Raw genomic sequence first — 26,827 nt, 5'->3', positions numbered from 1 at the left:
TAATAAAACTGCAGCTACCAATGGAATTTGTTAGCTCTTTATTCGATTACTTTGTATTGCATTTTATTGTATTACAGATGTTAATGCACATTTTTTAAAAAAATCCCACCTGGCAATTTAACCTCACTCTTGCAATAATTAATCTTTTAAACTGAAGTCAAGCATATCATTAAAAAGCATACTTGGTCTAAACAGTAAAAGCAGTATCCTCAGCTTCAATGCATTGCCACACAGTTGGAGGACAAAAGATGTGCAAGAAAATACAAAAGAATAAACACAACAGTGTCATCACAAAGTGGAACAGCTGCCTGCTCAACTGAAATGTAATTGCTGTAGGTCTGAGGCACTCTCACTCATGTAGTGTACAAACTGTAATCTGCTTGCTTACTCTATATTTAGACTTGACACAGTGGTAGTATTCTATTACAGCTTTCCATCCAATGGGGTTTGCATTCACCTGTGTGAACTTTAACTTAAAAACACTCCATTAACAGTCACTGCAGATCAGGCAATACCTCACGAGTTACATCCAAATGAATGGAAACCACCTCTAAAGTAAAGCATTTTAAACATGTGTTGAATATATATTTGGTTTCTCAGCACATGTAGCTGCAATCTACACCCAAACACTCAAATCCTAAGACATTTTCAGCAGCACACAGTCATAAATTCTCTACAATCTTCTTAGAATAAAGGACAATACATTTAATTTAATGTTTGGAGGGTTTAGGCATCACACATCTAATAAAGTTCAGTTTTATATCTGTACAGGTTCGTAGCTGATGTCTGAGTTGTTGGGCCAATATCTAAATATTATATTTTTGTGCTGCTGTAACACTGGTACACAGTAACAACAAGTTCAAAACAGTTCAAGGCATATGTTTTCAAGTTGTGGCATATTGATTGTAGTATAATACACAAACAGCAAAATATAACAGACACAGTCAGCAGTGCATCGATTGGGCTCCGCTTTTGAGTGCAGCAGAAGAAGAGAGAGCGGTCTCTTTATGTTCCAGTTTATTCAGTGGCTCATACACAGGCACTCCAGTTGACAAAGGCAACAGTCACCCAAGCCAGGGAGAAACCTGGGAGTATATGTGCTTGCCTTAGCTTGTGTATGTTTTGTGTGCGGGTTTGGCACTGCGTGTCTACAGTAGTGCATCCAGGTCCAGCTCTGGTAGAGGCTCCTTCCAATAGGAAAAACTACTGTAGTCAGGACAGTCAAGAACAAAGGATGTTCTGCCCTCAGCAGAGAGCAAAGGGAAGAAATGCTCCACCAACTCACTGAGGTGGCTGTACCTGCAAAACATGAAGGATTGTATAAACACAAATGAGAACACCATTAATATTTATATATGGAAGGTGAGGGGTCTAAAAAAAATGTCCACATTAAAGATTACAGGCATGTTCTGAAAGCTGTGCTCCTGCATGGAGAATTATCGTGTTAGTCATTTAAATTTCAATTATAGGTTTAAAAAATATATAACATCTTGAATTGTTGCCATTTCTTTTTTATACTAGAGTGCTTAAAATCAGCTGTAATGTAAAATCAGATGTGTACTCCTTATCATAAGCCAGAGAAATATTATCAGAGGCATCATAACTATAGTTCTTAAGCAGTCCATGGAAGAAGAGAGTATGTACTGAGAAAGCTATCACACCGAAAGAGCAAAAAAATTGAAAAATAATTTAAGAAATGCCAAAGGATTTTTAACCACAGATGGGTTATAATAACAAACCCAGATCACTGCTATACACAGATCTTTGGTTTTATTTACTTTTTAGCCTGTTATGGGTTGTATTTTTTAGCCTTGTTCTTTTTAGTTTAAGCTCCTCATCCCCTAAAGAGCATAAACTATGCTTTTTAACTATTGCTTGATTTGTATGGTCTAATAAAACATGTGTAAAGTGTCCTATATCTACACATTTTGTTTCCCTTTTAAAAAGAAAACAGTATTGCTTTTCAACAATGTAATTTCCCATCACTTGTCTCCTGCATACTTACGAAGACTTGTTGCCTTTAGTCTTCTCCTGGATGAGCTCTCCTTTTGGGTTGACGGTAAATATCCTGGTTTCTGGCACTCCAACCTGCTTATAGGCATATGCATCCTGTAAAAGTCCAGGCATCAACAGACAGGAGTTTAAGGTTAATCTTCTCTTAACCTCTGCAGCATTTATGTACGCCAAACAGTGCCATTGGAGCACAAATCAATAATTATAAATCATCATCCAATGTTTTATTCATTTCCACAAGCAACACTTTACTACTATATTTCTCATAATTTAACTCTACATGTGTTGCAATGATATATATATAAACACAGTCTTGTGTCAGGGGTTAAAATAACTGCCAGACAAGCAGCTTAATACCTGGGAAACTTAAAATAAATGGAAAACTTCAAATACACTTGATGGTTCGATGTACGGCCATGCTAAAAGCAGCCCCGTAGCATTGCTTACATTAGTCCTGTTGCCGAAAGCTGCGTAGAAAGGCTGTCTGTGCGGGTTGAACAAGTCCCTGATGTCACCGAGGCAGGCGACTTTAAAGACCTCCGGTTTCTTCTCAATCACCTCTCTGCACACATGGTTTACAGTTAAAATACACATCTGTTCAACTGATTGTCCCTTTCAAACATTTTTGTCTTTGGCAATAGCTGAGCATTGGCAATTTGGCCACTAGGGGTCAGCAGCACATTAAAATACAATTTTATTTTCATTTTTAAACAGCTTCATACTACATCTCTTTTCTGTTTAACAGTTCAGTACGAATATGTGGTACCTGTGCAGTGCTGAAAAAAGGCTGCTGGGAGCCAGCAGAACGGGGCCCTTGGGCAGGACGGTACCTTTGTCATTGACCCACTGCAGATAGTCTTTGGTAATAGCAGCCATACCTATAGCTCGTGCTGAACAATACAGGAACTTGTAGCCATTTCTGCAAAGAAAGCGACAGTGATATAAATTTTTAATCTGGGAATAATTTATCTACAGTGCTTAAAAAATGTATTAGACTACAAGGCAATGTAAGGTTCATGCCACAGCTGCCCTATATTAACCTTACTGGTAATCTCCAAAATTATTTTTTGTATGTTTCTGTAATGTTTAAACTACAAGTACGATATTAAATATCATAATATTCAATTTAACATACTCATGTATTTTGTGATAGAGTTTGGCGATGCCTTTGTGCGTCCAGTCTTTTCCAAACTGAGGTAGGATATGACCGAGAGCGTCAGACCTGCGGGAGACCAAAAGAGAAGACTCAAAATGCAAAAGAATGAGGCTGATTAAAAAAGAAAAACAAACAGATGGAGTCTGCTGTAAATCTTTCTGGGGAATAGTGTATATTAATTTGTGCCCATAGCTGTTTGTTAATCTAAGACACTATAATTTTGCATGAAATTGTGTCTGTTCTTACTTGGTGATGGTGCCGTCTATGTCAGATATGATCACACGATCGTCCCAGTTCCACAGGTAGATAGCAGCCTCACAGCGACAGGTGCCCTGGTATTGTGTGGTCACACTGAACACCACCTTGTTAGCTCCTTCATGCAGGTTTAAATGCTCCTGGGAGGACAGTTAAATACATCCTAACATAAACTGACTGTGATACATAAGAAATTATCGAGGTGCATGCACATTTGTACAAATTTATCTCCTACTATTTGTTTAGATGTCAGACGTAATGATTTGCGGTACATCTGGCTGATAGACTGAGCCGTGTTGAGGGTTTCTGTTGAAAGACTGGAAGAAATGGCAGCTGTTCGCCCAAGGCCCGCTGCCTCATCACTGTCCACATCATCCAATGTCGCTCTGAAGAAACAATATTAAAATGTTGTGTCTAATTTGTTTGGCAATGGACTGTTTGCGAAGAGTTGGAGGCTGTTTTACAGACAACAACCCTTTGACTGCTTTGAGTCTATAAAAATGTTAAAAACTAGAGAACATGTACTGAAGCTTTGGATAGCTGTCAGCCACATTTAACATTTAACAACACAAAGAAAAAGCACTCGTCTTGTTGCTACAGTTTATAGATAGTTCTTTTAAAATTTGTGACTTGAGAATAAAATCTGATACTAGGAAGAGAAGGCCACAGAAGACAAAAAATTTTTTATGCCTAGCACAACAAAGACAACTCTGGAAGATATTTTTTAATGCAACAATGATAGTTACTGTAATTAAAGGCGTCTTACTTTACTGTGGAAGAAACACTTGCCAGTGGCTCCTCTCGCTCCTCCTTTGAGTTTTTTTGCTGGAAAAAACAAAACAAACCAACCAACATTGGCATCATTTTATCCGAGTTGATGTTGGCTGAAAAGGCTGCGTCCTCACAAGGTATTATGTTTAATTTCTGCAGGTCCAAACAAGTAGTGTGTTTTCTTCTGGGTACACAGTCAAAACCTAATAAATAACGACTGTGTGTGAGTTTCTGAGCATCTACCTGGCTGCTGTCCATGTCTCTCCTTCTCCAGGAAAACCACCAGCGTCCAGATTTTTTGGGCATCTTGTCTTTCACCAGTCGCTCTATTGTACTCTATGGAAAAAAAAACAACAAATATATTCCCCCTGTTGTGATTATCTTTTTATAAATAAAATATAAAAATTGTACCAGAATATAAAGGAAGCATCTTTGTAGGTAACATTTTTGTGGTTTAGTTTTAATACAATAAAATACCTTTGGTAAGTTTTTCTGAAAGGACATCATTGACAAAACCATTGGAGCAGCCACTGCCCAGTTGTAATAGCTGTGAGAAAAGAAAAAAAAACAGCTGATGAAGAGTCATGAATATAAACCTGTTGGAGTAATAACATAGTGGTGACTTTAGAAATACATTATTATATACTTTTTAGAATCATACTTGGAGTTTATGCAGATGACAAGACTTGGATCCTCAATGATTCCTGGATTCTTGGCAAAATCCTGATATGTCACAAGGTGCTCCATAAACTTTTCTGAAGTAAGAAGGAATGCAGGAAATACTTTAGCTTCAGCTGCAGACACTCTGCAGGCATCAGCAGCAGTTTAACCACACACTCACCTTTCGTGATCTTGCTGGTGTTGCCTTCTCGTCCGCAAAGGGACATGCTGACATCCATGTTGTAGGAGGTGTTATCTGACAGATACTCGGTGCCACTGTCCATTGCCCCACTGCCCACTGACTGAGGCGACTGGCTTCCTGAACGGGAGCCCTGCTCTGCCCCGTTCTGAAACGCTCCCTCTCCCTCACTTCAGGAAACACAGGGATTTTAGGTAATTTAACTACACCTAATCGACACCTAATCAATACTCGAGCACAACTGCTGGATGATTGTATGTTCTTTCAATTTCAAACATTAGTTTATCATTTTCAATGATGAAGATTGGAACAGCGAGCTCAGTTAAAATAACTAAGTAACCTTAATGTCACATCTCACCTTTTGGGGAAATAAAGTGCGGCCACCTCCGGGTCCAGTGTGGTCAGATCATCCAGGTAAATATCTGTTGGTCCTAGGTGGTGATTACGTTTACCTGTGACCAGTTGATAAATTAACACTGATACACTGTAGACTGAGTACAAAATGAGGATGGAGTAATGCCTAAAACAGCAGGAATGCTTAAAGAAATGCTTCACCTTTTATCTTATCCTGTTGCTCTGCTTTAGAAGAGGCTGCCGATGCCTCTGCAGCGGGCAGGCTGACCCCAGCGTCTGTCGCTTCAGTTCTTGGAGAACCTCCTGCTGACCCCTCACTCCCTCTGGGTTCACTGTTCTCTTCCCCTCCCTCAGAGAAAGGATCGATTCCACTGTCACCCTCATTCACAGGAGGGCTACTGCTGTAACTCTGCTCACTTTGGTCAGGTAACGTTCCCTGATGTTGTGCATTAGAGGATTTTGGATTACTTGGACTTGTTTCTAGGTCCGTGTGGTCTTTAATGAGTTGTTTTTGTGCATTGCTTGGTGTGGCCGCTTTGACCACACTACTTTCATTTTCAGGGCTAACTGGGCTAATAACAGTCAGTGTGCTACCTTTGTTAGTAAGGGAATCGGTGCATTTACTGACTGAATTAGAAGATAAGTCTCTGTTGGGCTCCTGTTCCATTGCAGCCTCAGAAGCTTGAGGCATATCCATCGATAAGGCACAAGACTTGAAGACGTCACTGGAGGCAGACCTGGAAATGTGAGTGTTTTCTTTGGATAAAGCAATGCTTTGCTTGTTGCGTCCGTCTAAATCAAGCACGTGAGTCAGAGGTTGCGGTTTCACCACAGTGACGCTGCCCACAGTCCCACAGCTAATCACAGGATCGTAGCTCATGTCAAAGGAGTCTTGTCTTTTAATGGCGCGGAAATGAAAATTGTCAGAAGAAGAACCACCCTGTGAATCCACAGCCGTCTTCTCTGGTTGACACAGCTACGAGAGGGAGAGCAGGATAAGAAATATGACACAGGCAGTCAGTAATGACAACACAGGTACGCAGAAGATAGTACACTTTTGCATGTGTAAGCATATGTTGCCCTACCGTGGGAAAGCCTCCCCAGTTCCACTGCATCTGAGGACCAGCTGACTCTTGAGTTTTAACCATGAGTTCAGAGTCGCTCTTAGGAGAAGATGAGCGGCTGAAGAACACACTGCAGCAAAGCACAAAGACAGAGGAGAAGGATCATAATTGCAGAGACAGAAAAAAGTGATGATATAACAAGCTACTGATGCAAACAAATGAATATGATTAGTCAGTTAATAGACTTGTCTCACTTTTCTGAAGGTGACTGCTCTCCATCTGAATGTGGATGAGTCTCTCTGGTCTGGGTGGCCCCAGGATCCTCATTTGCCTCCTCAGACAATGAATAGTACACCGATTTACTTGAAAACACAGACACACACACTTAACATAAAATACTGTTTCATCTTAAACCATCATTACAGCTCCACTAGACTGTTGTTTTAGACAAATATTGGGCTACATTACTCCCTCGGGCCGCTTGTATTGACAGTTCTACTGAAATTCATCATCGCAGCTCTATGGAGTTTCCAGCTGCTTTGTGCTCATTATTTTGTTCTGGCAGGTTTGGTCCTGCACACAATGTTTAAAGATGGATGACACGTTTAAATTCCATATCAGGTTTATGTCAAGCAACCATAAAACCTCCTTCGCGCATGCCATCTTAAACTCACGATTAGAAACTTGCTACACAAAGAATAATTGCATTTTTTAACCTGTTTCAAGAGACAAAATAGAAACTACCAGATGCAGAATGAATTCATAGAGAAGAGAAGTGTTCAACAGTGATTTTGCCTCAAACAGTAAATTAACATTTAAGCTAATATGAGTCATCTTTCAGCTGAAGTTGGAGAAGTCTCTTTTCCAAAAGCATCTCGAGGATTAACCTTTATAAACCATAACCATAAGTTCTAACAGACTCAAATTTATATTTACAAAAAAAGGCATCTTAAAGAGTAAATTCTTCTGAAAGATATACCACATTTTATTTTATTTTTTTCTGATGACTGTTGGATTATAATATTATTTTATGCCATGTTAGACCCCTAATTAAAGATTGTGAATTATTATGTAGTTTTGGTTTGCATTATTCTCCTGAATTAGAAGAAGGTGATAACTATTACATTTGTTAAACTGATTTGCATTACATTAGACTGCTGATTTATTGTGAATGAATGATATTGTTTTATGATGCATTATACTGCTGAGTTATAAGAAAATACTGTCACAGAAAGTCATCGCCTTATTTGTCTGGTTAGAAGAGAACAGAGCATTCTGCCCCATCTCACCAGGAGCAGATAAATAGGGAGCCAAGGTCGTAGCTTAGGCGCTGTGTGTGAGAAAGAATGTGAATGTTTAGGCTTTTATGATTAGGTGGGGGCCACTAGAGGCTATAAGAGTTTGATCAAGGCTCCACCATGTTGAGATCTGATGCTGTCTGCTGTATGGTGTCCATCTCCCACGCGTGTATTCATTAAATCATCGTTTGACTTGACCCGGCCGGACCAGTGTGGTTATTTTTGGTTTTCCTCTTGTATCCATTCCCAATATTTGAATCCGTAACAGTTTTGGGGGCTCGTCCTGTGGTATTGGGGTGGAAGTTTTGGAGGCTTGGACGGTCCGAGGTGGTCAGACGGGCAGACATTATCCGGCAATCGAACTGAGTGGACAGGCGCCTTTATAAAAGAGGTAGGCACAGGCCTGTTGATTTTATCCGAAGTGTGCTGAATTGGACGATAAAATTAAATGTCTATTCAGTAAAAGTTGCCGGTGAGTGTCTGTTTTGATTTTGATGAAAAATCTCATGAGTTTTGAAACTTGAAATAAGCTTATAAGTTACAGTACTGGGTTAGAGGCCCAAGATAAAGGAAAATAATACTGAGTTAGAGGCTCAGGTAGTTTGATAGGGAATTGGTCATTTTGTGAGTTAGAGGCTCCATTGGTCTAAGGATTGCATCTGTGTTGGCCATGTTGAGAGTTAGGGGCTCCATTGTCCATAATGTTGCATCTGAGTGAGTCATACTCTTGTTTTAGAGGGTTGACTGCGGTTTCAAAGTCTTATAAATTATCTAAGAACGGCGATCACGTATCGCTAAGAAGCGCAGTGCTCAGAGGTAACGCTTGCCAAGGCCGGGGACGCCTAGGCCGGGGGCGCCTAGGCCTTGTCCTCTTTGAGGGATAGTCAGCTGGTCACTGTGGAGCTTGGGGCACTCCAGAATAACTAGTGGTTGGACCACTTTACCGTGTTGAACGGTATCTGCGCTTTTTTGGACACTTTAAATTGAGTTAGGGACTTCAGAGATGAGGCTAGATACAGTTAGAGGCTGATACTGGTTAATTGATTACAAAAAAGTTGGACTTTCTTCGGTTGGACCCGTTATCTTAAATTTGTCAAAATTGTGTAGGCGCTAAAACTTTCAGGCCTGAGAGTGATTGTAAATATAAGACATCTGTAAACTAAAATAATAGAGGTGAGTGTGAAACGAGGCTGTGTGTGACGACAGCGCGCTGCGAGTTATTCTTAGACGGTGTGTGAACATGCAAATGAGGTGGCTGCTGTGAAGCCCACAGAGGACTTCCTGTTTAGCGTGTTATTGACTTTTATAAGTATGATTTGCAAACAATGACACATGCCTGTAACTAAAACGCTGATTTTGCTGATTATAATATTATAATATAATGTCAAAGTTTTGAATGACTACGGTGAATGTTTAATGTTTGGCTGGGTTTTGATATAGGAGAGACGGCTTTGCAGCTGCTGGGGGTGAGTAGCTTTGTGTCTGTGACCGGAAATCTCCATGCCCATAAAAGGCAACTGCCTGACTGTGTGAACTATGCACCAAGAGAGAGAGAGAGTAAATTCTAGGCAGATGAACCAATTGGATGTTGTAAGAAAAATAGTAAATGAATGTTTTAGTCTCTTAATACAGGTGGATTTCTCTCAACCTGGAGACCTGAGTACAGCGGCAAAAGGATAGATTAACAAAATTGGGACGACAGACAGGCCAAGCTCTGGCTCAAAATTTTACAGCTTGACCTCTCACTTTGTCCCCACCCGAAAAAGAAGCTTAAAGGACATCTTCTCCTCCAGTTATCGGTTACCATCACTGGAAATTTTCAGGCAAGTTTTTCACTGAATTGTTTTTGGCACCATGTGTCCCTGAATCTCACAAGCAAGCTCTAATTCCTGGCTGAAGACATGGAATGCTGTTATTTAAGGTGGGAAATCAAAATTTGGGAAACAAAATTAAAAGCACACACAATTAGAGAAATGCCTTGTTGGAGAAAAAAGTTAAAATAACCCACCCACAAACGCACACACACGCAATGAAGAAACAGCTTACATTCATGAACACGTGAAGATTTTCCAGCAAGGTTAAAGCGGCGAAACTTAACATACACCTGTTGTTAAATGATAGAGTTTATCCACTACTAACAAATAAACTCTCAGGGTTGCAGGACAACAACTTGACTTCAAAAAGAAAGACACTGGTATGACCAACCAGTGATGAAACAACAAATTTAGTGGTTAAAAGAGTCAAATTGTGACATGTTTTCTTCTGATTGATTAATACAAGTGATTACTGAATGAAATAAAATTCTTTTTTTTTTGAGTTATTAAACATGATCTTAAGGATTTTAACATGTACCTGTGTTGTCCTGTCAACTTGGTGGGTTATGACTTGATTATATAGTGAGAAAAAACAAAAAAAAAGGGGGGGAGAAGGCTGACACAGGGCCTGGCCCCTCTCTGAATAACACAGCCAAAACAACATCATTTTCCTGTTCGTCTGTTTTTGTTTTGTTTTTGTTTTTTCTCTTTATGCTTAATTACAGGCTGCTTTGTCGGCCCGGAAAGCCGAGGCTGACCTGGACTCCTGCTCTCCCCTCTACCATCTTTGCTCTCCCTTCTACCATCTTTGATGTGATCCTGACCAAATGCTACAGCAGCTGGACCCACAACAACAGTCTGAGAATGTCAACAGTGCTGCAGGAAAGCGATCTCATGCAGCGGAGACGGAGAAAGTTAAATCCAAGGCCCGTTTCACTACACGGGGGAGATTTCCAGACAGCTTCAGCTGACAGAGCTGTGACGAGACGCCTATTAAGCCCGGATGAAAAGTGAGGCCGAGCAAAAGAATGCTGACCTTAACAACTCTGCATTAAAACTGTGCAGGACAGTGACGGACCAACACGGATGATCGGGCAGCAAAAAGGGCGTGCCAGAGACACGAGGAGTAACTGAGGTCAGGAGGCACCTCAGATTGGACAAAAGCACTAGAAGAACATAAGCTGAAGGCACAGGTGTCGGGGCTCAGCCAGGAGCTGACCTCTGAGAAGAGCCGAACAGCAGAGCTGCAGAAGCCCGTGGAGCAAAGCAAGGAAAACATCAATAAACTTCAATCTGACGTGTACGGAAAAGACTGAGGTTTCTGTCCTCAGTGAGAGCTCAAGACATCAGAGCAGAAACTGAGCATGGCTCAGGAGGAGCTGGCTGCTAATCGAACCCATCAGTCAGGCTTAGAGTCCCAGATACAGGACTTGAAATCAGGCTGGAGCTTGCTGGAGCAGGAGGTTGCCAAACCTGATGAGAAGCTCCAACAGCAGGAGCAAACCCTGAAGGAGCTACAGAAGCAAAAGGGTCAAGTTAAGGAGGAGCTGGACAAGGAGAAGATGCAGGACACTGGAGAAAAGGACTGCCTCAATTGGGGCCATAACCAGTATGGACAGAACTTTGGGCAGCAGCACCAATGGACCCAAACGGACTGAAAAGGGGGAGGGCAGGACCCCAGGGCACGTGCTTCAGGCCGTGGTTTACCCAGAACACCAGAACAGGAAGGTGATGAACACAAACACACACACACACACACAAACACACACAAGCACACACATCTACATACACTGAGTCAGAATCAAGAGAAACACACATATGAACACATATGCACTCGTTGATTGAGTGAGAAATGACACACACACACGCACACAAATCGAAATGCTGATTCAATTCACGGAGAAGTGATCCACACGCACACACACACACACATACACATGTTTGTGCAATGAAGAGTGATACACACACACGCTGATGCAATGAAGAATGCTTTACTAACAAATGCTATGCTGATACGCAAAACGCTGCACACAAACGTCCAAATACAGAATTTGTTACAACAACAAGAAGCCATTGATTGTTTATTGGTTAAATGCATTTCATGTCAGGGCATTTGTGTAGATTTAGGGGACAGGGTCTAAAGCAGTTTGGTTATGAAAACAATGTCTGTGAGTGATGTCTGTTTATGGCTCAAGGTCTCGACTGAATTGTTTACTGTGCTTCACACAGCCTGATAAGGAGCAGTGGTACAGAGTGAAAATGATGAATTAACGGTGTGAGCCTTATTTCGGAGCGCCACATTTTTCTGATTGAGATTTAATTGAAGGAGGAACACACTGAAAAAAAGAAAGAAAAAAAGAAAAGGGGGCCAGCCCTTGGATTTACGTAAGCATCCCATGTGTATTTAACACAACTGCCTCAGGCTTTAAAGATCTGTACAAAATTCAACAACTTAATTTGTTCTCATTGAGATGACATGATACAATCTAGTAAGAGTGGTTAGTTGCTGAACTCACAGAATTCATAAGACCGCATAAGATTTCAAACTGCAGGAAAATCATTGGAGTTATAAGAGGCAGACAACGACACACATACCACATGCATGCTATTGCTATTTATTGTGGATTAAACTGTCAAGGGCAAGCACAAAATAATTCTGCCTCAAATACAGGAAATCATAGCTTCCCTGTATTTCCTACATTGTTGGCATGCTGGTAAGTGCTGTTGCTCCACAGTAAGAAGGTCCTGGGTGCAAGTCCACAGTCTGGCTAGTTTGCAGTGGTTTCTCTCTGGGTATCCTGGTTTCCTGCCACAGTGAAAAGTCATGCAGCTGGTAGAACTAGGTTAATTGATGATTCTAAATTATCCGTGAATGTAAGTGTAAATGGTTGTTTGTTTCTATGTGATAGACTGGTGACCTGTCCGGGGTGCACCCTGCCTCGTAACCTATCACTTCAGGGTTATTTCCCAGCCCTCCTACAACCAGGATAAAGATAGGAGGATGGTAGTTGTTGTAGACCCATTCAATTTTTATGGTAAGCATGGTAGCAGGCCACTGTAAAAAGTCAATTAATTTTGATAGAGGAAAAAAGCAAAAAAAAAGACTTCTATTGATGTCTATGAATAACAGGGGAATGATAGACTTGTCACATTCAAAATAGAGATATGTAATGACAAACCCTGGTCCATGTCATTTAGGTTCTCCATTGAAATAGTCAATAATTTAGAAAAGTAGGATAGAACCGATAGGGGCATGTGCTGAGATGTGGTGCTGCACAAGAACAAGAGCAAAATAAAGAAAAATTATTGTGTTTAGTTTTGATAAATTCAAATTAAAATGTACCATTACACTCAGAGGATCAATATGAAATTCATTATATGCTAATTTTGTATGAAGTACATGACTGATAACTGTTCTGTCCTGAGCTTTTGTTTTTACAGCACCCACTTGACCACACCAACAGTTTCTCGCCACCAAAAGGGGGTGTTTTACTGTTATTTTAGCATCAGCATTATTGTTACATCAGAATCATATAACAAGCATTGCATTGAACATTTATTGAAGCTATTGACATTACATTAACATTTGTATTACAGTGATTGTTATAACCTCATGTTAATCTTCTATTTACAGGTGTCAAAAGTAGTCACCAAGTTCATGTTGAAGTGAAGTTCATATTAATACAGGTTTTGTTTGTAGACAATTGTGAAGACGCAGGCTCTGAGCGGAGCCAGGAGTTGAACAGATCTAACATGAAATTAAATTGATTTCATTCCCTAAGACAGGATAACAAGACCGGAGCAACGACACTGGATAGGAGAAAGTCTGATACTTTCTAAGATATGAGGTCACTAACCTTTTCTTTTAATTTTCTAGCTCCGTTGAATTGACACATGTTAGAATTAGAAATGGCTAATTTGTTTTTGATGTCTTTTATTAGAATGAGTGGTTTTAATCATTTTCATACATACCTTGCAAATGTGCTTATAATGAGTTGGCACTCGGTTTTTTGAAGGTTATAAGCTTCGTTCGGCGATAGTCCAGACTGATAAAGTGTAGGAAATGCCAGTGCAGCGGGCTAAATGCAAACACGCTTACACACACATACACTAAATTAGGATAAGTCCTTGGGACATTCTGAATGTTCTAAACCAGGGGTGTCAAACTCAAATACACAGTGGGCCAAAATTCAAAACTGAAACGCGGGCTAACATTAATATTTATTGAAAAAAAAAAATCTTCCTCCAGATATAAGAATGAATCTTTTCTTATGGACTCAAATAAGTTTTGCTGGAAAACTGAATGTGGAACAAGCAAAGCTTAATACTAAACAATATATATATTAGCTGTATAATACCAGTAGGCCAGCTCTAATAGTAATTTGGTATGGCTTCGCGGGCCAAATGTAATTAGGCTGCGGGCCAAATTTGGCCCGCGGGCCAGAGTTTGACACCTATGTTCTAAACCAATTCTGAACCACCAAAAGGTCAGTAGACAGCAACATTAGATTGTTAGAGCTAGGAAGAGAGGTCTTTTGGTTTTCTGTCTCTTACAGAGAAAGGAACAGACACCAGACGAGGTCACAGATATACGAGGATCCTTCGCAGCAGAGACAGACACGGTGACTGATGAAACACCAACTGGGTTCAAATGTCATGGCATTTTGGGCTCCAGCTAGTCACCTCAAAAGGATGGATCCCATAAACACAGCAATAACCATGAAGGGGTTGGCGGAAATCCCGGAACACCAGATCAACGACGTTCAAGAGGCTCTTGGTCATAAGGGGGACACGTTTCTGTTCCTTTTTCTGGGGAACACAGCTGTGACCCCAGAATACACAGATCATTGTTTGAAATCGGGGCAGAATAATCCCCTGATCTGTGCAACGACTGAAGGGTTGTCTAACCCCTGAGGTTGAAGAAAGAAGAGCAGAGGATCACCCGACTGGAAGACACTGGTGCCTACAGCAATAAAATAAAGGTTAAAAGCTCCTCGGACAGAGGTTCTAGTCTGAGTACGTTTGGAGGGTATAAGGTAGCACCGAAATAAAGCTGTGGGAGAACTGGGGAGTGATGGGAGTATCATCTGTACTTACTATTGTTGTAATAATAGTTTTTCTTGCATCTGAACTGTGCAAACACAGAGGTCATCTCGCATATGGTTCACCCAACGGGGGGACAAAGGGCCTCAGGAGTAAGGAGAAATGAACCCGGCAACACTGGATTGCAGGGTGTAAGTGAGCTCTTTAAGTCTAAAGAGCTCATCAGGGGCAATTGTCGGATTATAATATTATTTTATGCCATGTTAGACCCCTAATTAAAGATTGTGAATTATTATGTAGTTTTGGTTTGCATTATTCTCCTGAATTAGAAGGTGATAACTATTACATTTGTTAAACTGATTTGCATTACATTAGACTGCTGATTTATTGTGAATGAATGATATTGTTTTATGATGCATTATACTGCTGAGTTATAAGAAAATACTGTCACAGAAAGTCATCGCCTTATTTGTCTGGTTAGAAGAGAACAGAGCATTCTGCCCCATCTCACCAGGAGCAGATAAATAGGGAGCCAAGGTCGTAGCTTAGGCACTGTGTGAGAGAAAGAATGTGAATGTTTAGGCTTTTATGATTAGGTGGGGGCCACTAGAGGCTATAAGAGTTTGATCAAGGCTCCACCATTTTGAGATCTGATGCTGTCTGCTGTATGGTGTCCATCTCCCACGCGTGTATTCATTAAATCATCGTTTGACTTGACCCGGCCGGACCAGTGTGGTTATTTTTGGTTTTCCTCTTGTATCCATCCCCAATATTTGAATCCGTAGGCATGACTTACCTGAGTTGCAATTTTGTGGCAAGCTCCTCTGAAGGAGTACAGTTTTGTTGAGCATGATCACTTTCTCTCTCATCCGATGAGGAGCTGACCTCTTCTTTGAGGTGAGATTCAGAGCGCATGCGTTTCCGCCGCCGTTTCTTCTTGCGGGAACAGGACCCGGTTAAGGAGGAGCCCTCAGTGGTCTCCTCCATTTCATCTAGGACCTCAAGAGGTATTGGCGAGGTGCACAGATGGGCTGGCACCTGAGACAGAAATAAATAAGTAATCGAATAAACTTAAAATGAATATAAAAGACAGCAAACATTAAAAAAAAAAAACATAATTTGGCGGTCACCTCCATATTTTCATTTTCCTCCACAAAAAAAGCTTCTCCATTGTCACCCAGCTTCATGTGCAGATCCACAGATTCTCCATTTATCTCAATGTCCACCTATAGTCACAGTCAACAATGGGCTCATCACAGGGACAACAGGAAGTCAATCATGCTGAAATTGAAATGTCACAAATATTCCAAAACACTAACAATTTTCTCCTTGGAGCGCAGCACGCCAAGCTTGCCGAAGCGGACGTGAAATGGGGAACACTGGAAAGACCCATCGGGCTGTCTCACTACGACGACGTCAATCCCTCCTGTGAGAGTGGCGGGGTTGAGGCCGCGGTAAAGCTCCTTTACCGTCACAAACACCGTCTCTGCTAGCTGGTTCACAATATTCATGGTTTGGGACTAACAAAAAGGAAAGAAACAAAAAGGAAGAAGTGAGAACCAGGGAGACCATGTGTCACACCACACCAAAAAAATAAATAAAAAAGTGTCAACTCTGCAATTTGAATTGCCTGTGGTCTGCACTTTGACCCTTAATTCTTGTTTTGTTTAACATTTTCAGCAGCAAGTATAGCAGGCAAAAGCCAGTACAGTCATACATCCTATAGTATGTGGGCTTCATAGATAATTGGCAAACCTTCTGGAGGAAACCTGGTCTTGTTAGGAGAGACGGCATCCATCCCACTTTGGATGGAGCAGCTCTCATTTCTAGAAATATGGACAAATTTATTAAACCCCCCAAAATATGACTATCCAGAGTTGGGACCAGGAAGCAGAGTTGCAGTCTTACACGCCCCTCTGCAGCTTCTCTCCTCCTGCTACCCCCCCAAAAACCCATCTCCATAGAGACTGTGTCAGCTTCCAAAAAGACAAAAAACAAACTAAAAACCAGCAACAAACAACTTAAACATAAACAATTACAAAGAAAGAACAATACAGTATCCACATCTGAACCAAAGAGTGAAACAATGAAATGTGGATTATTAAATATTAGGTCTCTCTCTTCCAAGTCTCTGTTAGTACATGACTTAATAATTGATCAACAAATTGATTTACTCTGCCTTACAGAAACCTGGTTGCAGCAGGATGATTATGTTAGTTTAAATGAATCAACACCCCCGAGTCATTCTAACTACCAGAAATCGCGAAGCACGGGTCGAGGGGGCGGTGTGGCAGCAATTTTTCACACCAGCTGTGGCAGCAATTTTTCACACCAGCCTATTAATTAATGAAAGACCAAGACAGACCTTTAATTCATTTGAAAGCCTGATGCTTAACATTGTCCACCCAGGCTGTGAAACTCAGAAACCAGTCTTACTTGTTATCATCTATCGTCCACCTGGGCCTTACAAAGAGTTTCTGTCTGATTTCTCAGACTTTATATCTAATTTAGTTCTGAGCTCAGATAAAATAATTATTGTGGGTGATTTTAACATCCATGTTGATGCTAAAAATGACAGCCTCAACGTGGCATTTAATCTGTTATTAGACTCAATTGGTTTCTCTCAAAATGTAAAAGAACCCACCCAACACTTTAATCAAACTCTAGATCTTGTTTTAACATATGGCATAGAAACTGAACATTTAACAGTGTTTCCTGAAAACCCTCTCCTGTCTGATCATTTCTTGATAACATTTACATTTACAATAATTGATTACACAGCAGTGGAGAGTAGACTTTATCAAAGTAGATGTCTTTCTGAAAGCGCTGTAACTAAGTTTAAGAATATAATCCACCCACTGTTATCATCTTCAATGACCTGTACCAACACAGAGCAGAGCAGCTATCTGAACGCTACCCCAACAGAGGTCGATTATCTTGTTAATAATTTCACCTCCTCACTACGTACGACTCTGGATACTGTAGCTCCAGTGAAAACTAAGGTCTCTAATCAGAAGTACCTGACTCCGTGGTATAATTCTCAAACACGTACCCTAAAGCAGATGACTTGTAATCTGGAGAGGAAATGGCGTGTCACAAATTTAGAGGATCATCACTTAGCCTGGAGAAATAGTTTGTTGCTTTATAAGAAAGCCCTCCGCAAAGCCAGAACATCTTACTATTCGTCACTGATTGAAGAAAATAAGAACAACCCCAGGTTTCTCTTCAGCACTGTAGCCAGGCTGACAAAAAGTCAGAGCTCTTTTGAGTCAACCATCCCTTTAACGTTAACTAGTATCTTTTGAGTCAACCATCCCTTTAACGTTAACTAGTAATGACTTCATGAACTTCTTCACAAATAACATTTTTATCATTAGAGAAAAAATCACCAATAATCATCCCACAGATGTAATATTATCTACAGCTACTCTCAGTACCATTGATGTTAAGTTAGACTCTTTTTCTCCAATTGATCTTTCTGAGTTAACCTCAATAATTACTTCCTCCAAACCATCAACGTGTCTTTTAGACCCCATTCCTACAAAACTGCTCAAAGAAGTCCTGCCATTAATTAGTTCTTCGATCTTAAATATGATCAACCTATCTCTAATAATCGGCTATGTACCACAGGCCTTCAAGCTGGCTGTAGTTAAACCTTTACTCAAAAAGCCATCTCTAGACCCAGCAGTCTTAGCTAATTATAGGCCAATCTCCAACCTTCCTTTCATATCAAAAATCCTTGAAAGAGTAGTTGTCAAACAGCTAACAGATCATCTGCAGAGGAATGGCTTATTTGAAGAGTTTCAGTCAGGTTTCAGAGCTCATCACAGTACAGAAACAGCTTTAGTGAAGGTTACAAATGATCTTCTTATGGCCTCTGACAGTGGACTCATCTCTGTGCTTGTCCTGCTAGACCTCAGTGCAGCGTTTGATACTGTTGACCATAATATCCTATTAGAGCGATTAGAACATGCTGTAGGTATTACAGGTACTGCACTGCAGTGGTTTGTATCATATCTATCTAATAGACTCCAATTTGTGCATGTAAATGGAGAGTCCTCTTCACACACTGAGGTTAATTATGGAGTTCCACAGGGTTCAGTGCTAGGACCAATTCTGTTTACATTATACATGCTTCCCTTAGGCAGCATCATTAGAAGGCATAGCATACATTTTCACTGCTATGCAGATGACACCCAGCTCTATCTGTCCATGAAGCCAGATAACACACACCAATTAGTTAAACTGCAGAAATGTCTTAAAGACATAAAGACCTGGATGGCCGCTAACTTTCTGCTTCTTAATTCAGATAAAACTGAGGTTATTGCACTCGGCCCTGAAAAGCTTAGAAATATGGTATCTAACCAGATTGTTACTCTGGATGGCATTACCTTGGCCTCCAGTAACGCTGTGAGGAACCTTGGAGTCATTTTTGACCAGGATATGTCCTTCAACGCACATATTAAACAAATATGTAAGACTGCGTTCTTCCATTTGCGCAACATCTCTAAAATTAGAAATATTCTGTCTCAGAGTGATGCTGAAAAACTAGTTCATGCATTTATTACTTCCAGGCTGGACTACTGCAATTCATTATTATCAGGATGTCCAAAAAACTCACTGAAAAGCCTTCAGCTAATCCAAAATGCTGCAGCAAGAGTCCTGACAGGGACTAGAAAGAGAGAGCAGATTTCTCCTGTTTTGGCTTCCCTTCATTGGCTTCCTGTTAAATCCAGAATTGAATTCAAAATCCTGCTCCTCACATACAACGTCTTAAATAATCAGGCCCCATCCTATCTTAATGACCTTGTAGTACCATATCACCCTATTAGAGCACTTCGCTCTTGCTCTGCAGGCCTACTTGTTGTTCCTAGAGTATTTAAAAGTAGAACGGGAGGGAGAGCATTCAGTTTTCAGGCCCCTCTTCTGTGGAACCAGCTTCCAGTTTGGATTCGGGAGACAGACACTATCTCTACTTTTAAGATTAGGCTTAAAACTTTCCTTTTTGCTAAAGCATATAGTTAGGGCTGGACCAGGTGACCCTGAATCCTCCCTTAGTTATGCTGCAATAGACGTAGGCTGCCGGGGGATTCCCATGATGCATTGAGTTTTTCCTTTCCAGTCAACTTTCTCACTCACTATGTATTAATAGACTTCTCTGCATTGAATCATATCTGTTATTAACCTCTGTCTCTCTTCCACAGCATGTCTTTTATCCTGTCTTCCTTCTCTCACCCCAACCGGTCGCAGCAGATGGCCGCCCCTCCCTGAGCCTGGTTCTGCCTGAGGTTTCTTCCTGTTAAAAGGGAGTTTTTCCTTCCCACTGTCGCCAAAGTGCTTGCTCATAGGGGGTCATATGATTGTTGGGTTTTTCTCTGTATCTATTTATTATAAATAAAATTGAATTGAATTGAATTATAGACATTAAAATAATTAAATGACAAAGATAAAATTCATATTCAACCTGTAATATATCATCCATATGCACATATGTTACATTGCTAGCTGATAAAAAACACGTAGTTAAATGTAAGTTAACTGTCGTAATTAATTGGGTAAAGTTTGCCAAGAAATGCCAAGGAGCGAAGACTGATTTTAGAGAAGCGACTGTCTGAGATGGGTTAAAAGGACACTTCCAAACAATTCCTATTCCATCATTCTTCAGTGGGAAAGATTATTCACAAGTGGAAAACAAAGAGAGTTGCCAGTCTTGCCAGAGTGGGCATCCAAGGAAATTCCCCCAAAGGTCAGATCATGCAATGATCACGAGAAACTAAAAAAAAACCCCAATAGCTTCATTTTCATTTTTGCTACTTTCATTTGAGACTCTGCAGGGCTCTGTTAGCATGTTAAATATTAAGATTCATGACAGTACAGCTAGAAAAAGACTAAACAAGTATGACTTGTTTGGAAGGGTTGCAAGAAGAAAGCCTCTTCTAGGCAAAAACAAACATGGCAGCACAAATTATGTTTGCAAAGTTGTATCTGAACAAGTGACAAAGCTTCTGGAACAATGTCCTTTGGACAGATTAGACCAAAGTGGAGATGTTTGCCTATAATGCACAGCACCATGTTTGGTGAAAACCAAACATAGCACAGACACCCTGACACCAACTGTCAACTGATTTTGGGCTTTCCTTGCAAACAGGATTTGGACACTTGGATTTGGATGACCATGAACTCCTTTGTGTACCAATATATTCGCATGTCAAATGAGCCCGAACTCACCAAGAAATCTACAACAAAATGAAAAGAATCAATGGTGCAGTCAAAGCACTCAACCTGATGCTTAGGAGAGCAAAATTATTGCTGTAAAGAGGAGAGGGCCAAAACCTTTTCACAATGATGTGAGAAACTGATAAAGTCAATCAGAAAATGATTACTTCAAGTCACTGGTACTAAACGGGGTTCAGTAAGCTACTGAATCATGGTGCATACGTAGCTTTACACACACTGCTTCTCCACTGCTGAATAAATAATGACACTGTGTTATATTTTATGTTTTGTTGTTCATCTGAGGATGTATTTACCTCATTTTAAGCCCCAATAAAGACTTATATATTTCCCAAACCTTAGAACTGAAAGAGGGTTTACTTTCTTTTTATCATGACTGTAAGCAAATATCACGGTAACAAAAGGGAACTACTGGAGTCATTTCTATGTGTAGTCATGATGGTCACAAGTAAAAACCCACTATACGTGATTTTCTCTGCAACAGGTTCTAACATGTTTGAAAACAAGTGGAAAGGAATCCAAACTTTGTCAAGATCTACTTAAACAGCTCTGACTTTGTTTCTGCCACAATCAACATCGCTGTTTTGGGAAATTGGCTTCTGTGGGATCTGTAAACAGGACTTCTACCTGAATTGGTATTACAAGCCCTAGTGATGTTAATACAGTACATCTTCAAAGAAAGACATCAAAGCCCGTTGACGTCTTTTCTCCCCTCATTTTAATAGGTAATCCCTGAAGTGCCGTATTTGATCCTGTGGCAAAGTAATAACGTAATAAAACGAAGGGCAAAAGTAGCAACTTGGGGAAAAAAACTAAAGAAAATGCCTAGAGTTATCTAAGTTAATACAGCTCTGTACAGCTTGTGATGCTTTTAATGTTAACTTAAAGTAACAGAAACGGTCGAGATGTGTGAGGATCCATCCATAATATTATCAAAAATTCCCCCAAACAGACTTTTTCTATGATTTTAACACTAAGAAGCGAAAAAATAACACACAAAAAAAATCAACAGAACACCCATTTATCATGTAGCAAACCGCTGCACCTGTCTATTACCCATCTAAATGTCACATTATGCTAATGTCATGTCTTACCCACAGAGAAGGATGCAGACAGCCCCTCAACACCAGGCTGTGTTTCCCGGATCTCCTGTCTGCCATACGGCACCGCAAGAATTACTTTTCCAACAGCAGAAACTAAGAAACTTGGTCAACACACTTTACCTCCATGTCCACCTGAGCAACCTGTCAGCTATGATCCCCCAGAGTGCTCGCCTTTCTCTTGAGGTTGCTAACCACCCCACATTTGTCAGGCTACAGTATCTTAACTGTGCAGCTACAAAAGTGTGAACAGTCGATTATAACTAGCTAAGTGGAATCAGAACCTCTGCTTCTACCACTAATCATCAGCGATGACAGCAATCAAGTCCTCTCACTTCTGAAGTTGAAAGCAAAAATATGGCAATCTGTGAGAGAGTCCTAGTATATTCACTCACACTATTGCTTCCTCTATCTTATACAATTTTCACAAGCGCACACTAAAACACACACACTGAATTCATACTTCCCCACTAGCTGTGCACATGACAGCCAGACCAGCACTTTCTAAAAGGGTCGGACAGGCTATTCACAGACGCATGGCATAAAACCGCTCACGCGCGTGAACTGCTCGGCCACACAGTTTCTGGGAATGACCACAGCTCTCTGGCCCATCAGAGATGAGGGGACTCTCCAGCAGCCATGCTGTGACAGCACTGGAAAGCACTTCACAATCCTAGCTCACTTTGGAAGAACTCAAGCAAACGACTTGCAAATCTGAATGGAAAACACTGCCTGTTCTCCCTATGGAGGGAAAGAGGTAGGTCTAAGGGAAAAAAGACGACTCTCCACCGTATGCTAATGTTTTCTAATGTGTGCTACGCCCATCTTTGCACATTTTGTTTTCTGGAGGGTAGGTTTTGTACAAGTTAATATCTCAAAACTGAAACTGCCATCACATAGTGAGGAAAAAGGTTAAAGGTGCTATACATGGGTCAAATACCTGATCTGCAATTCACAGTGCTTCTTATTCATTCGTAAGCTTCCTATACTCATCCCTTAAGTGAAAGACTGTATATTTCAAAGAATCACTGTCGTTAATGCCTAATTACTGAGGAATAACTTACCTTAAAGTAAATGTCATCTATCATCAGGCCCATTGATTCCATTCATAGAAACTGTCATCAGTTCATAAAAGCCCATGGTTAGTTTAATGTCTTAGTTTGTTTCTCATATTTGCAAAACCACAGCCGTTCACAAATGATTTCATCAATTTGTTCTTTCTTTTGCTTTTACTGACCTTTGCTACCTCTAAGCCGCAGACATCGAAGTTGCCTCACCCTATCGCACATTAGCCTGACACATGTGTCATCTTTTCTATTCAGCGTTGCATAAAAAAATGCTGTGAAAGATCCATTACGTCAGATTTTATGATTGCATAATATTAGCACCATCAGAGATTCGCTCAAATCCGTCACCCACGGGGAACATTAACATATTACGCAAATAGTTGAATGCTTTCGGACGCGAGTTACTTTTGTAACCCAACAAACGATTTTAAAGACGCTCTTGCTGAGTTTGTATTACTGACTTGTGTATATATTTAGTTAGATGGAGGTACACCCCTAAGTCAAACAACTTCCGCAAAGCTGTCTGGTACAGTCCAGCCAATAGCCACTCAAACTATTGAGAAAACACGTTTCCTCACACTTCAAACGCGCTAAAAATAAAAGGACCTTACACGTACTCTTAGCCTTACTGTGAAGTACTTCACCCACCTTCACTTAACTTGACCGGGAATTTAGCGCTGAACCATCTTTAGGACTTATCTTGTGAAGCGATGTGTCTCAGTTTCACAGCACTAAACAGTTTTACAAACTCACTAAATAACTCTGCTCCACTGACTGTTTGACATCTTCTTTGACAGCTACGTGTATTACAGAGGCTTCATTCCTTCTCACTTCTTTAGAAGTAAGGTTTTAAAGGCAGTAGCTTACCCTTCGTGTTGCCTTTTAGATTGACAAGCCATCCATCCATCCATCCATCCTTCTTCCTGCACAAGTGCGCCTGCGCATGCACGACCCCAAGCCGACAAACAGCCAATGAGAAAGCTGGAAAAGAAAACATGACCCGCCTCCAATTTTGAATAGTAAACAAAGGCATCAGCGTTGATTGTATTCATTGGGGATTTTAGTCGTCAGTGTAATAATAAATGAACAGGTATTGTATGTACAGTAATTTATCAAAGGGATGGACTCTGTAAATAGTCTTTTGTTATCTTGCTGCTTAAAGGCAAACGTTGATTTTAGGTATTGATTGACAAAAACTCTAAAATCAATCTCACAAAGTGTCAAAGCCTTGGAAACTGTACAAATTTTGACCCGAATCCATTATGAAATGTTACGTTTATATAGTTAATGATAATAAATTATCATCTGAGCAGTTGCAGGAAAAGGTCTAAAGCTATGTAGCCTAAATACTTATCTTAAGGTTCACACAACTGCTACTTTCCTGAAGTTAAGGCAAGGCAAGGCAAGTTTATTTGTATAGCACAATTCAACAACAAGGTGATTCAAAGTACAATCCTGTACTTTTCAGGACCTGAAAAGTACAGGATTGAAAAGATTATGCCGGTAATATGTTTATATATATATAGATTGATATACATATTTTTAAGCATATGCTGGGGATAGTTTCCAACCCTCTACCGATAAGCAGCTAAGAAAAAGGACAGATGACTGTTTCAAAAGTTATATTTTAAGATAAACTACAATTAATTAATCAACTTCCATTTTGTTATTGACATCTTCATAAATGTATAATGTGAATCAACACAATTCATACGTGGCTTTTTTGCATTTCAGAGATCATGACTAGACTGGTCCAGCAGAGGACATCGATGGACCTGCACTGAGATTCATTAAACTGCCTCACTCTGCCTGAAATCATTCATATCTTCAAGCTTTAAAATGATCAGTCTGTAATTTTTATCCTAAATACAGAAATTAATACCTTATATACACAGATTAAAACTTAAAAGATTACAAAAACAAATGAAAGTAGATTATGTTATGTTGATAAATTCCCCAAAGTAGATAATACATGTAAATGCAGAATATTGTTATTTTAGTAACACTTGGTAGCACTGCCTACTAAGCCCCTTGTTGTATTATATTCCACTTTTTAAATAGCATTCTATTGTATTTTATTTTGATTATTACTTTAATGTACTTTGGTTTTCTGAGCCCTTTAATTTTGTGTAATTTATAGATTATTGAACTATTTTGTTTGAGTTGTTTTGTAATTTATGGAGCTATTCTACTTCATTTTAAGTTTGGTTGTGCTTAATATTTTGTCTGCTGTTACTTTCATTTCAGCCAACCTGATTGTATTGCAGAACTTTATTTTCATTGCAACAACACTGAAAGGACAAACAATCCTTTAAACCTTTGAAATGTTAAACCCACATTAATCGAAAAAGCATAAAAATATAATGCATTATGCAACACCAAACAAGAAACAGTAAGATGTTACACACAGACAAAATATAGTTCTCTGACAACAACCTGATAGAAACTGACAAAAAGTGAGGAAAAAGGGTTGTCAGACTAGTCTTCATAGCAAGCATTGTTCATGGACAGGATGGGTAGGCGACCACAAAACAGACGTTGCCTTAATGACATCATTCAAGGTGTTTCTTTTGCAGTCAGGCCTCTGTGGTGACCAGCCACACTGCCTATTTAAGGAAACCCACGGTCTTGCGAAAGAAACACTCCTTTCCCAAACGGCTCTGCAACTGCTCACAACTCTCTTTCCTCGTGCTTCCACCGCTCCACCATGCAGAGCCTCTAAATGTTTAGGCCCTTTTCTCTAAATAAGGCAGCCTTATCATAGTTCCTGTCATTTCTCCCTTTTCCCCCAAACATCCCGAGCAGCGTCTGTGGCAGTAGCAAACTGTAGCCTGTGCATTCTTTTGCCTTGTATGGAGAAATGGCCTGGCCTGGGATGTCTTTGTGCAGGACAGGCCAGTCTCTCCATTGGCTGGGGTAGAAAGGGGAGGGACCCACTGGGAGTCTGACTCTTTGAGCAAACTTTTCAGTGCCTGCTTCTCTTCCCACTGCTGTTTCGGGGCCAGACAAAAGGAGTTTGAAGTACTCCCAAACATTTCTACTTGAAGGAAAGGTGAGAATAAAAGCTGTTTTTAAGCCTGGATTGAACAAATAGACAATACATAGCTTAAGAGCTGTTGTTTGGTGGGCCATAAGTGAATTTGATGTGTAAATTTTTGGGTACAATGCTCATCTGTCAGTGGCGAGGGTGAAAGTCAGGATACAGTTACAGGGAGCTGCTGAAATGGGAAACTAGGAAGGAGCAGTAGGGAATTTTCATCCCTTGATAAAGGCAGGGAGAAACTTGAAGATGTTATTTATCTCAGAGTTTGAATTTGTGCATAAACTGTATGGATGTGTGCTTTCTTCCATGTCATCACCACGGCACATTAAACAGGGGAATTTCTGAATGCAGCTGACCCGTTTAGAGCCGTGTCATTCACACTGTCTTACACACAGACACACACTCCTCTGATGATGTCTTTTTATAGGCGATGAGATTTCTCTTCACTCTGTTTGCTTTTGGAATTCCTGACCGTTGGCCTCTTGGTCTGCGCTTCAGTAATATTGACCTGCACGACCTGATGTAAGGCTGTGGGATGACAGCCTGAACGTTTGATGATAGCAGAGCGTGAGCGTGGGTGTCTGTCCTCGTTGGCCAGAGGGACAGAGAAGCTTTGTCACTCCTCGGTGGATAAAAGGGTCCATGGAGGAGCCAAGGCAGCCGGAGAACAAATACAATTGTTAGCACAAGCTGAGCTGACCGCTTACGTTGCTGTCAAAAACAGTTGTTTTTTCAGCTTCTTTATGAATCATTGTT

General features: G+C 40.4%; 1 protein-coding gene across 6 annotated transcripts; it reads right to left on the bottom strand.

Annotated features, from left to right (window-relative positions):
• Nucleotides 1-21: 21 nt before the first annotated feature.
• Nucleotides 22-24,015, bottom strand: LOC146518849 (phosphatidate phosphatase LPIN2). 6 transcript variants are annotated; one of them, XM_085158988.1, is made up of 20 exons: nucleotides 23,896-24,015; nucleotides 15,947-16,147; nucleotides 15,758-15,853; nucleotides 15,424-15,665; nucleotides 6,727-6,834; nucleotides 6,494-6,602; nucleotides 5,610-6,384; nucleotides 5,413-5,506; nucleotides 5,037-5,224; nucleotides 4,842-4,950; nucleotides 4,673-4,742; nucleotides 4,439-4,531; nucleotides 4,191-4,249; nucleotides 3,660-3,810; nucleotides 3,416-3,564; nucleotides 3,149-3,235; nucleotides 2,780-2,932; nucleotides 2,461-2,575; nucleotides 2,006-2,109; nucleotides 22-1,299 (listed from the first exon to the last, which is right to left on the bottom strand). In XM_085158988.1, exons 2-20 carry the CDS (start codon nucleotides 16,136-16,138, stop codon nucleotides 1,149-1,151), a joined length of 3,045 nt encoding a protein of 1,014 aa, XP_085015114.1. In that variant the 5' UTR covers nucleotides 16,139-16,147; nucleotides 23,896-24,015; the 3' UTR covers nucleotides 22-1,148. The 6 variants fall into 6 exon arrangements, with proteins under 6 accessions (XP_085015114.1, XP_085015115.1, XP_085015111.1 ...); XM_085158989.1 differs by lacking the exon at nucleotides 23,896-24,015 and adding an exon at nucleotides 23,782-23,895; XM_085158985.1 differs by lacking the exon at nucleotides 23,896-24,015 and adding an exon at nucleotides 23,026-23,889.
• Between the last annotated feature and the right edge of the window lie 2,812 nt (nucleotides 24,016-26,827).

This window comes from Neolamprologus multifasciatus, chromosome 5 (genome assembly GCF_963576455.1).
Source record: "Neolamprologus multifasciatus chromosome 5, fNeoMul1.2, whole genome shotgun sequence".
Classification (NCBI taxonomy): domain Eukaryota; kingdom Metazoa; phylum Chordata; class Actinopteri; order Cichliformes; family Cichlidae; genus Neolamprologus; species Neolamprologus multifasciatus.
The sequence above is the reverse complement of the archived record's forward strand: the minus strand, read 5'-3'. Positions and strand labels throughout refer to the sequence as shown.

What these genes read in the sequence shown, in the direction of transcription:
- LOC146518849 (XM_085158990.1), bottom strand. Translation starts at nt 22,021, where the DNA reads ATGGCAGACAGGAGATCCGGGAAACACAGCCTGGTGTTGAGGGGCTGT. An exon ending in AGGAAAATGAAAATATGGAG is followed by an intron (nt 15,666 to 15,757) that starts GTGACCGCCAAA and finishes TTTCTGTCTCAG; the next exon opens with GTGCCAGCCCATCTGTGCAC. An exon ending in CTCTATCACAAAATACATGA is followed by an intron (nt 2,933 to 3,148) that starts GTATGTTAAATT and finishes CTTTCTTTGCAG; the next exon opens with AAATGGCTACAAGTTCCTGT.